General features: G+C 41.4%; 1 protein-coding gene across 3 annotated transcripts in view; it reads right to left on the bottom strand.

Annotated features, from left to right (window-relative positions):
- Window positions 1-731: 731 nt before the first annotated feature.
- jmjd1cb (jumonji domain containing 1Cb) overlaps window positions 732-12,867 on the bottom strand; it is a 192,800-nt gene continuing 180,664 nt past the window's right edge. For all 3 annotated transcript variants that reach the window (XM_033611862.2, XM_033611861.2, XM_033611863.2), the window contains 6 exons: window positions 12,588-12,718; window positions 12,086-12,208; window positions 6,027-6,166; window positions 5,725-5,892; window positions 3,914-4,045; window positions 732-1,036 (listed from right to left, as the gene is read on the bottom strand). In XM_033611862.2, coding sequence (XP_033467753.2) covers window positions 944-1,036; window positions 3,914-4,045; window positions 5,725-5,892; window positions 6,027-6,166; window positions 12,086-12,208; window positions 12,588-12,718 — 787 coding nt within the window. In that variant the 3' untranslated portion in view covers window positions 732-943. The remainder of the gene's footprint in view (window positions 1,037-3,913; window positions 4,046-5,724; window positions 5,893-6,026; window positions 6,167-12,085; window positions 12,209-12,587; window positions 12,719-12,867) is intronic.

A 12,867-nucleotide genomic window follows, 5' to 3' on the forward strand; every position in this document is an offset into this window, starting at 1 on the left:
CTGTACAAGTCACATTTACATTAATGCATTTTTTTGTCTCAATAACATCGCATATCATACAGCTATAAAATAAATACATCTTCACAGAGGAAAAAAAACAATGTATGAAAAAGAAAATAAGGAACAAAACAGCAACAGACGACAGAACTGGAAAAAAAAGGACGAGAACAGACAAATTACAGAAGGAACAACGAACGAGGGAGCAGCAGAGCTCACTGCCTGCTGACTCAAACATCTGAGATTTCGGTTTTGCATTTTTCCCCCCCCTCAGATCTTTTTTGTTTTTAATTTTTTAAACAGCAGAGATGACATTTTGGGTCCTGATGCTGCTTTGCTGCTGGTGATAGTGTCATGATCAGCGAAATCTTCGGTCCAAGACGTGTTGGCTGCTGCTACAGACAGGGATTAAACCTTCTGGCCTTTATAATCCACAGCAAATTAGAATGGGAGAGCAGTAGGGGGCTCAGTGTCTCCATCACTGCTGCTGCTCTCAGGACAGTCTGAGTCTCCATGGAAACGCACCATCTGTCACACTAAAGAGTTCTGTTTCAATGGAGGCTTGTAGTGCCGTTTCACTCCAGCGTAGTTGCTTTTATTTGTCCTCAATTTCCAAGAATTCCTCCCAGTGTTCTGAGTCCATGAAACACAAAGAGGTGTGTGTGGTGGTCGAGGTTTAATCCCTGTCAATGCAGCCGCCACTCTCATCTTGTGTTTGTCTCTTCTTGGCACTAAAGGTTTGGGGGTGGGCGTGCCTCTCACTGGATGTGTGATGCAGGTGCGCTTCACACCGTGAGGTCCCCTGGATCAAATGACCAGCTCTGTCCCAACTGCCTCTTGTGGTCACATGACACAGTCCTGCACGCGAGGAGCGGGATGTGGGGAGAGCGAGGTGCTGATGGGAGTGGTGTCCTTCTCTGAAGGTGTGGACGAGGCCGAGGGGGTGTCATGAGTTCTCTTCCTCGTCATCTTCCTCAGAGCTGCCCCTCTTCAGGGAGCTCACCGCCTCCTTCACACAGTGGTACAGGATGTTCTTCACCTGAGGAGGAGGAGGAGGAGGAGGAGGAGAAGGAGGAGAAAGAGTTGTCACAGCTGCACTAATCAACAACCAGAGTAAAATATATCTGCAACACTATCTCTCGGGGGAGTGGTGGTGTCTAGACAGAGGTCATCTTCAGGAAATGACAGTATGACTGCGTGTGGAAAACCTCTAACATGGAGCCAGTTCTAAATTTATAAGAACCAGGGATTCATTATGAAACAATTATTTTTCATTCCTCTTATTGATTCCAAAAGTGAAGTGATGTCCAACTGCAGTTACACATCTGTCAGTGCTCATGTATATTGTTTATAATATGGTGGGCCAGATGCATAACACTATGTGGAAATTCACAAATAAAACTATGTATGTACTAAGACAGAAATGTGCATACACATCTTTTTCATCACATGTATAAAGCTGAGTGTACACCTGATTCTGTTTTACAAATCTCAGTCATTGTGGAGCTGGGTGCATACCCACAGTTCACCATAAATGGATGTAGAAATACCCTTAAACATGCATTGGCATCAATACAATGGTGCCAGAGCAGCGTGCATTACACACAGTTGTGGATATTTGTAGTGTCCATACCACTAATTTATCAAATTTCTCCAAAACATAATTGCAATAAAATTTTAATCATTATGATTATTCAATGTCAAAGGATCAATGATTTATTCATATAGTGCTTATGTTGAAACTGACTTTACAAAGTACACCACAGTTCAGGATCAAATTAAAGGATCATTGACAGAGAGATGATGACTCAAATGTAAATCAAAAGAATGATATTTCCTAAATAATTTAAAATTAAGTTTAGAAATGAGCCTTTGATTGACATTTTTACAGAACAATGTGCAGCCTGCAAAAATAATAACATATCAGTGAAACTTCCAAACAAAAATGTTTTGTTATAAGGTTACATCTCTCACCTTATATTTAACGTTGGCCCCTGGTGTCTACTCGTGTAGCCAAGCCTCAAAAAGGCAATAGTGATACATCACAATGTAAATCACTGGAAAATGATTTCACGCAAACCTACAATTTATAGGTAGATATGTTCAGACATTACTGGATTTGATGTCTTTGTGGGGGAAAAAATAATAATGACAGCTGTATACTACTAACCCTTATCCATGCCAAAAGCCAAATAAAAATTGAAAAAACAACTATTATATTTTATATATATCATATTTACTGATCAGCCACAATATTAAAACCACCAACACATGAAGTCAATGAAATTGATTATCTTGTTACAATGAAAGGTTCTGCTGGGGAACCTTTGGTCCTGGCATTCATGTGGATGCCACTTGCAGCGCTCCACTTGTGCGTCATTAGTGGCAGATCCTTTGAGTCCTGTGGGTTGTGAGGTAGGGTACCAGCACAGCCTACGGATGCTCAGTCATATTGGAATCTGGGGAATTTGGAGGTCAGGGTGATGCCTTAAGCTCTTTGTCACATTCCTCAAGCCATTCCTGAGGAGTTTTTGTGGTGTTGCATGGTACATGGGGCACTGCCCTTAGAGACCCCAAGTTTCCCAGCAGAACATTGAATTGTAATTAAATGTGTTAAATGTATTTCAAGTGTTATTCACTTACATGTCAGTGGTTTTAGTGTTGTGGTTGATCAGTACATATCCATGGATTGCTCAGTACGCCCTGGGCATGCACCTTACAATACTGTCCAAGAGTGCACAGGATAATCTACACATTATTTATCATATCCTACTCATTATTTCGCTTGCTGCCTAAACAGCACAGATCTACTGATACTAGGACAGGGTGAATGTCATTTATTCAGTTTCGCATGGCCTCTGGGATCAGCACTGTTATGCAGTCAGTGACACATTCACTGATTTGTTAACAGACTCAACCCAATGCATCATGGAATAGTCTCTAAAAAACACTGCTGTTCCATGCTAGAGTACAACGCTTCTGGAAGGGATACAATGGCACTGGTGATGAAGCACACACAGGCCATTTAAAGTAAGCCTCTAGAGATATTCTATGCATCGTAAACAGAGTACTTTGATATTTTATACACTATTGAGAACCTCTTATAATGTTTATTATTACATTACGTTTATTATGTTTTAGGCGCGTAGACATGCATACGCGCCGAAACCTGATCCAGCATTTTAGGCAGCACTGGAGGCATTTCAGATACGGGTTTCGGTATCAGAAAAGGATTTATTATTAGTGCAAATCTAGATGGACAGTCCTGAGGTAAATACATTCGGTGTAGGCATACTTTAAATCATCAGAATGATCCTCCACTGATCAGCTGCTCATCATGTCTTGAAGAGTAGAACCAAACAGACCTGATCTCTAGCTTTTTCCTACCCAGCAGCCTGTCAGCATGAACACGGCCACAGACAGACAGACAGACAGACAGACGGAAGATGGATGGTGACTCACATCTCATTTCCAATCATGTCAATGGGAGAAAGAGTGTGTGTCGAGTGTGTTCAGAGCAGAGGGACTCAATGTCCAGAGAACATCACTGATGATGACTCACTCTGCCATTCTGTCTGTCCTTATTTTATACTCACACACACAAACACACACAAACACACACACACACACACACACACACACACACACAAGAATGTTCTCTAAAGAAAAGGCAGGCTGCTACAGTGAGTGAGACGGGAGGAAGGAGAGGGCTTACTCTGAATCAGTGGCAGATGACAGATGTTGCCTTCAGCTGCACAGCTAATACACTGCTGCACTGCCAATGTAGCACTAATAATGTCAATGTGAGGGGGAACCAATATATATAATCTCATAAAAACTCTCCTTCATCCTAAATGAGGAAAGGCTTTCAACAACGTAGTGTTAAATAACAGCTGATTGAGTTGCAGTCCATTACCTGTAGTTTATCCTCGTAGTTGACCTCCTCTTTGTTGGGCCGCAGCTCCTGGGTCAGGTGGAAGGAGTTGGCCACGTGCTCTGGAGACACAAAGTCATTGATGACCTGGACACAGCTGTGGAGGTTCTGGACCTGACAGATGGAACGGAGAGAGGACGAGGTGAGGACACTGAGCTCAGATCATATCTGGACACTATAAAAAAGGTTTACGTCATCTTGTATATGGAAAAGTTATGAAAGCATGAATTACAGCAATGAGGTTGTACAGGAAACATCAATTTATCATGAAAATTAAAAGAAAAATACACATTCATTATGAACTACAGTAAATATGTGATTTGTGACATCTCATAGTGCAAAAATATGCTTTTAATTTATGGACTAAAGACTAAAAAGGCTGTGAAGATGCATGGCAGGTATTCAATTCATCTCAACCACAAATAATCTAAAGAATAAGGCAGATGGTATTCTATATTTTTTTCATGTTCAATAAATCCAACAATGTGGTAATCCATCTCTCAGTGCTTTCCTACTCTGTCTGTGACACTCAACTCTAAGCCAATTGGGTCCAACTGAAGATGTAAATCTTTAAAAACACCCGGCTGCTTCATTTTAAAAAAGGTTCAGGAATTTCCTAAAACAGGTGCTCACTGTAGTTTTTAACAAACATTACTCTAACTAGGCTAGATGTTATGAGAACTGATACTTTGGTACCAAGTCGATGCCAAAATTCTGACATGAATCAACGTGACGGTACTTGTTTTTCTCCAGTACCGTGGGTACCGGGGATGCAATTCTTCTGGACCTTACAGGGCAGCATTAAGACCTACAAGTGTTCTAGTCTGCCATTAATTGCCAAAGGAAGACGAAGAAAGCCTCCCAGCATGGAAGAAGAAGAACAGCAAGTGGATGACAGCGACAAGTGCAGCTGCAGCGACAGGTCCACCCAAACTTCCCCAGAAGAACAGTGTTTTTTTTCCTAGGGCCAGTGTATTTTTTGCATTCTCTGCAGTGGTAGCACTGTGTATTTACACTATGCTACGAACACCAGCAGAGTGGCAACCCGCTGAGTGTCTGTTCTGGCTAAGCACTGCATGTTTGGCTTTTTTTTTTGTGGTTGCCGGGAGTTGCAAAATGTTCAACTTTTGGTAAAATGCAGTGCACAACCCTCCAATCACAGAGGAGGAGGGGCGGGACAAATATAATAATAATAATAATAATAATAAATATAATATCACAAAGACCAACAATCACATCTAAGTGTTGAACAACAACAACAGTGGAGGAGAAACATGTTAATATACTGTAGGGTACATATTAATATATGTTTCCTCCCCCACAAAATCTCATGAAGCCACACAGACTAGTACTTAAGTTCAAGACGGCTCTTCAGGAATTAACTGTAAAATTATATTTAAAATCAATTAAATTGCATTTACATGTTTTAATAAAGGAGACAACAATTTCCAAAGATTGAATTTGGCACAAGATATGCAGGTCTGATTTTCAGCAATGAATCATTATTTCATGGTTTTGGCCATCGTACCTATCAGTATAATAAGTAGGATATGGGGTTGCAGGGGCTCTGCTCAACGTAGCTTTATGATGGAGTGTATGAGCCATCAACACTAAACTAAACTGCTGATACAAATGAAAATGAAGCTGAATGAACCTGAAAACTCCCTTTAAAATAAAGTACCAGTGTATGCCACATCTCAGCCAGATCAAATATTTTCATTATCTGACCAGTGAGATCATCTGTGTGTGTGTGTGTGTGTGTGTGTGTGTGTGTGTGTGAATAGTCTATATACCTGGTGCATGGCCCCTGCTGGTATCAGTACAGAGTCTCCCAAGAATTGAACTACAGTCCAGCCCTGGACTCCATGTTCGTCCAGTAGCCGCTGACGCTGCTTCCTGCTCAGGTACAAGCCCTGCTCTCTGATTGGGTCCTGGTCCAGTGAAATGTCTAATCCCTGCTCCTGACAGTGCAGAGGTGGTGGGTGGTGAGCACAGGAAGAGAGAGGTATTAGTAAAGTTAATATTTGTGCTGAAGTTCACAATATTTCCATTTGAAACTGCTGCAGTTACTAAGGATCTTCATCAGAGTGCTGACCTTGTGCAGGAACTCTCGGATTTTGTCCATGTCTTTGTTGAGGTAGATGTGCCACAGCGCCCCCGGTGTCTCACTGGAGTCTTTGAGCCTCCTTCGAACCCCCTCATCTAGATCTTCCTCCTCCAGACGCTTCAACACTCCTACACACAGACACACACTCTTGTTTCTAAGGCTGAACTGAGGTTTTTTTTCCAAATAATTAAAATTCTCTTTTTAGTTTTTCATGCTGTGTTAATATGGATTGAGACAGCAAAAAAGATAGAATTTTAGTGGATGAGAGCAGGACAGAAGAACTGTGTGAAGCCAACAGAATACTGGCGATAGTTGACGGTAGATGGCGCTGCAATGCCAAGCGAAAATATTTTAACTTTTTGTCGTCCTCTGCCAGAGAATTTAAAACTGGATGTTAAAAGCTAAGAACTTGAAATTACATAAAATCACAGACACACAATAATTTTATTTAATATATTTTATTCCATTCTTTCCAAACAATAAAGCCTCACCATCGCAACATATCGCTATGTGTGTTTTGTGTTACCATCCTGCCATTCTGTTGGACTGTTTGTTTGTTTTCCCTGTGCTGTCCAGAAGGTGTTTGTCTGCTGTCTGCCTGATTCCATGTGAACGAAGCATGAGTCAGTCAAAAACTCATCCATCCAGCACCCACACTATTGCTCCTGATACTGTTGTCTAACGAGGTGTGGCTGATAAAAAGGAGAACACCAGAGGAAACTAATAAGTGGCTGCAATTTCAATAATCCTGTGTTTTTGTGTTTCATCTTCTCATTTATCTTCCGTTAAGGACCACTGTGGATGCAACTGTGGTTCTTTGAGCATCCATTTTTGTATTTCCAAGATCAATGAATTAAACTGAAGAGAATAAAACAGAAATGCACAAGATACATAAATCCGGAGAGGATTTACTTTTCATCACTCTAAAATGCAGACCCATACTTCTTAAATCCAGACAATATGTGAGTCAACATATTTTATATACTCATGAAACAAGAAAAATAAAAGTTCCCGTGTACACCAAGATCTTGATTCATTCGGATTATCTTACAACAGCTGGCACCCAGAGCAGAGGCGCAGCTGTGCACAGTGTTTCTCCATTATTAAAAATAATATATTTTAAATACTACTTGCTTCATATGTGGGCCCCTATTCTCAACCTTAAAGGAGCAATAAGCGAAATTCATCATTTCTAGATTGAAGGAATTAAAAAATTGCTATGTGAAGAACTAGAGGTGTAATTTCATCTGGAGTATAACATGACCTCACACAACCTCTCTCTGTGTTGATTTCCAGCCCCTTGTTTACAACCCGGTCCGGCTGCGCATTCATGTACGTTCATGTGAACCCCCCCCTCTCGGAGCCCTTGGCCCTCCCTCCCTATAAGAGGCTACAGCCAGTGAGCAATGGCAGCGCGTATTTTCGAAGTGAAATGGCAGAGAGTGGAACAAAACGTCCACCTGAAGACGACCAGGATCCGACATTACCTTGTAAGAAACAACGGTTGTTAGCAAAGAAATTGTAAGATAAAGAAAGGGACAGAACTCGGATTAACATTGGCCTTGCATTTCCAAGGTGGAGAGCACTGCGAGAACTAAAAGGGCTACAATCTGACTCAGAGCTAGCTCTTCTTCTCCTGGACAGGTACAACATGAAGTCAAATGTCTGTTTTAATTAGTGTTACAGTAACATTAGGCACATGTCGCTATGTCGATTCAATTAAATTTAATGTTACAATTGTAGCATGGGTTAATGTCCGGAGCTTGAGTAATTAGCGGCTCGGTCCCAGCAATGGGTCAGGCGTTTTGGTTGTGTTAGGTGAGTAGCCCTGCTAACATTTGCAATTAGCATTGTAAAATGTAGCCCGGTGGGCTGTGCCGGAGCGCTCACGGGCTCACAGAGAATAGTAGGAACGTTAGCGTGGCAGCCGACTAGTGCTAATGCTAACAGGAAAGCAAGTGAGTGAAAGAAACTAAGTTGGCTGTTTAAGTTTTATTTCCTCGCCCCTGTGGCGAGTGAATCTGCCTGTAGTGAAACCGGGGCTAACCGGTGCTTCGTCCTCAGGCTCCACTTCACTCAGCTGCCAGCACAGCCAGTTAGCCTCCGCTAGCTTCCCAGCTAACGTTAGCGCCGGCTCTCCATTTGGATCCAACCGGAGCACCGAGCCCTGGTTTGTTATTCAGGTTAATGTGGGAAGATGCAGCGGGTATATATCGGGCAGCTGAGTGAAGTGGAGCCTGCGGAAGAAACACCGGGACCGTCTGGATGTAATAGTCCATGGAGATGCTGTGGTGCTCGGCTGCACAGACGAGGCGAGTTGGGGGGGGGGGTGTTGGAGAGCAGAGGTAGAGGGAGGAGTGGCTCATGACACACTTTGTTTTGCTCTACAGGCAGTGCACAACAGCAAACCTAGCAGTGAAACGATTTCGCTTTTTGCCCCTTTAAGGTAGCTTTTCAGGGTGCCCTATTTTACATCTGCATTATGTCTCATGAATTGTACTTTTTTTTTCTGTTTTTGCAAATAAACTGAACTGAACATAAATGCTAAGGTTGGGCGATATCAAAATCCCCCTGATACTGCTCTCAGAAAAATGATATACAAAATTATTGTCCAAAGGAAAATGAGGAGAGACATGTACATAGATATAAATTAGGGATGCACGATAACTTTTCTTTTAAACCGTTACCGATAACCGATAACTTTCAGCTCCTAAAGGCCGATACCGATACCTGATAACCGATAACACACACACATATACAGTATATACCTAAGATCATGACATCAATACTATGAACAAAACCAAAACAGTTTTGACTCTTTAAATGAAGAGATACTTATTTTTTCCAATGAAAAACTATTGGCAAGCATCTCAAACATTTTCAAAAAGATATAAAACAAAAAAACTATTTGATATCTCAAATGAACATCAATTTAAATAAGGTGCATTACTTAATGATATAAAAATAAAGGCCCCTTGAACTGATGCAAATACATGCATCGGGATTACAAACTGAAAAAGTTCATTCCAGAAGTTAAAAAAAATAAATATATATAGAAAATGATTGCACTGAACAACTTAGACTTGTCTATGTAAACAAACTGAAAAAGTGCATTCCATAGTAACAAAAAAAAAAAGTTTAAAGAATTTTGGCTCATGGTTCCATTCAAATGAATACCTTTTCACTAAGGTAAATGAGGTTCAGTAGTTCTTTTATCTCATATTAGAAGAGAGAGATAGATAGAGAGAGAGAGCGAGAGAGAGAGAGAGAGAGAGAGAGAGAGAGAGAGTGCATCTGTGTGTGTGTGAGATAGTGTTGTCACGGTACCAAAATTGGGACCCATGGTACGATACCAATGAAAGTATCACAGTTCTGAGTAGTATCACAATACCACAGCAAAAATGAGGCAGATGTGCCTTTTGTCATTTATAAAAAGATAAATCACTTTTCAAAGGAATAAATTATTGACTCATTCATACTTCAAAAACAGCATCAATAAGTGATTAACATAGGGGGGATCAAAATAAAATAAAAATCAACCAGCCACCCTCCTCCCCTGATGGTCCCTTCATAAGTAAAGAACAGTCCCTAAGTGCGGTGAGGTTTGTGGGCCGTTACTGACTAGGGCTGTCAAAATTGCTCAAAAATGACATTCGAATATTCCTTCTAAAAATAACTCATAGGTTCGAACCATTCGAATATTTTTTTTTCCCCATTATGTCCACAAGAGGGCAAACTAATACAAGGAAACATACTTGTATATGTATTAATACAAGGAAACATAACTACTTGTAGGTATTTTTATTTCAACATAAACGTCTTTGAAAACATTTATATACCTACACATTAAAACACATAAAACAATTATCTATAACTTTACGTTATAAACGACCGCAGACCTCTCGCCCCCATCGGGCGATCGGCCCGTTTCTCCTCTGACACGCCACATACCTGTGTGCTGCTGCGGCTCAGCTGTTCAGGTACTTCTGAGCAGTCATTATGCCAACAAGAGGACATTATTGGACCTGGAGCCGGGCTTATCTGTCACCGGTAAGCCGTTATGTTGCGCCGCAGAGCACTATGGCTGCCGTATTTGACAGGAATATGTATTCCTGTCTGTGTCTGTGACCCCCGTTCAACCCACAACTGGCAGGATTCGCCGTTATTGGACAGCGCGCGCCGTTATTGGATGGCGCATGGACACTCACCCTCTTGCGACTGGACTTTGAACTTATCCCACAGCAGTGGTACCTGAGGTAACGTAGTACTACGGTACTCCAACATTATGGTATGATATGTACTGTGGAGTTTTAGTGCCGCGGTCTACCGTTGGTACCAGTATACCGCGCAAAGTGTGAGAGAGAGTGTGCGCGTCTGTGTGTGTGTGAAAGAGAGCGTGCGCGTCTGTGTGTGTGTGTGTGTGTGTGAGTGAGTGAGTGAGTGAGTGAGTGAGTGAGTGAGTGAGTGAGAGAGAGAGAGAGAGAGAGAGAGAGAGAGAGAGAGAATGCCTCTGTGTGAAATTATGACCGAGTTAAAGAGTTGTTTTCCAACATGAGGGAGTATTCTTGAATTTTCCCAGTCAGAAAGACGTCACTTGAACGCAGCATTCACTGCAGGCCATTCAGGTCTCGTAGTGGGAGCGGGGCACTGCCGTGCTGACAAAATTATATATGTTATCGAGGCTATATATATATATATGTAGCGTATATATAGTGAATATTAGAGGTGCAACGGTACAGGTAGCCGTTGGTACGTGTTTTGTGTGTAAAGAGAATTTTTTTTCCCCCCAAGATTGTCTCTTTATTTTGCTTGTCAGCAAGAACTGCATTTCGCAGTAAACAAATTCCAGTATCGCTAGTGTACTCAATAACACTTTTCCAAATGTAAACATACTGTAATTCTTTTAAGTTAACAGCCTCTTAACCTTGACAACTCAGTACAGTATACACTATGGGGCACTTGACGTGCTGCTGTGTTGTGCTACGTGCTGGAATTTGTTATTTACGTGACAAGGCCAGAACGCAACACAGGCTCCGCTCCATAGACTGTGTACTAAGTGTTGTGCTGCGAGTTCTGGCCGGGCTCAGTTATAATTGTCGGTCAGGTAAATGCGGCCTGGGCCGTGTATGTGTCTGTGTGTACGTGTCTGTGTATGTTTGTGCGCATCGGGGCCGAACTCCGCCGTGAGCGATACAGAGAGCAGAGGAGAATTGTAAACGTGCGACCATGTAGAGACAGAAATGACATGCCGTTGTGTAAATAAGATAAATAACATAAGGCTATTTGTTTAATAAAAGGACAAGGTATAGACCTGTTCTATAAGAAAGGTAACCTTAAATGACTTCTGTTGGGATCAATGCAAAATTAATTGCAAAACCGAAAACCCACCGTCCATAAGGGCATATTGATCCGAGGAGGACCGAACGGTTCAATATTTTACAGAGGACTGTTGCATCCCTAGTGAATATAGCACTAAATTCTGCATGGCATGATTGAATATTTTTCTGTTATCTTGGCAAATCAATAGCATGTCAAACAGTAATCTTATCATATCAGTTAAGCCTCATACAAACCTAGAGCAGCAGTGTGACACAGTTTATATAAAAATTATAGTATTTCGGTCAAGTCAACTTTTTGGAGAGAGGTACTTCAACAAATATGGGGGACAAGGAGAGGACAACAGCGCTGAGACTACTGGCAACACTAAAAAAAGGTCAGTGTCAACCTTTAATAGTCAGGTACAAAGGTTGTAGAATGTAGCTGTCATTCTAGTGTTCACTTTACAGGATTCAGCAGTCCCAATAAGTGGTGACAGCAGTACATAGCTGCATTGTTAAAGCCACCTATGTATTTTCCTCACCGCATTACATAGGACCTCAGTGCCTTTGGATACAGTAATTTAGATTAAGTAGGGGGATGCAGTCTTACACTTTTCTGTCAACCAGGTCACCTCCCTTTATTCCTTCCTCATTTCTATTCATTGTTTAGCATTTATCCTGCATATGGAATACTTTCACATTATTTAAACTGACTCTAGAAAGCCTTACCAGTTTTGGAAAGGACTCCATTGCCTTTGGCTACTCCTACATAGACCAGAACAGAGACGACATCTGAGACTTCCACATGGAGGTTGGCAGTCCCAAAGTCCTGGTCCTGAGATGCAGCCACACCTACAGGGAGACACGCAAATGATTCATAAGAAGAAGGGCAGAGAGGGATTCTGTCTGTGTAGGATTTAAATAGACATATATGTATGGAAGCATAAAAACTTCAGACTGCAACATGGTGTGATGGTGATCAGACAATTATCAAATCAGTCTTAACTATATACATGTATTTGAGGTGAACAATTATTAAAAGGTTAAAAAGCCAATATCCAGATGTTTGGCAGATGTATGTATTAGTAAAGCCAGATGTGTTACCTCTGGGACAACGCTGCAAGTACTTCCTACTTGGTAAACTACATGTTCAAAGTCTGAAGCTAACGTGTCTCTTGTTTCCTCACTCTTTGTTTTAGTATTATTTTGCTGCTGTTAATTTCAAACCTACCGTAGGCACAGCATAGTCTTGGCCCCAGATCTGGCCTGACAAAGAAAGATGGCAGGTGGGAGGCCAGGTTGAGGTTGCCCTCTGGGTCTGAGTATTCTGGCAGGGGCAGGTTCTTCATTAAGTCATCATATCTGCAAAAACAATCACCTCTTTTAGATGGGCTCACAATCATTTTTGGATCTTGTGCATTTTTTGCATCTTAAGGCCTTTGCTCATTAAATGTTTTATTATAATTAGCATTTTTATCAAAATTAGAGGTTTGCATTTTTGTTCTTTGTTG

The sequence above is a fragment of the Epinephelus lanceolatus genome, chromosome 21 (genome assembly GCF_041903045.1).
Source record: "Epinephelus lanceolatus isolate andai-2023 chromosome 21, ASM4190304v1, whole genome shotgun sequence".
NCBI lineage: Eukaryota > Metazoa > Chordata > Actinopteri > Perciformes > Serranidae > Epinephelus > Epinephelus lanceolatus.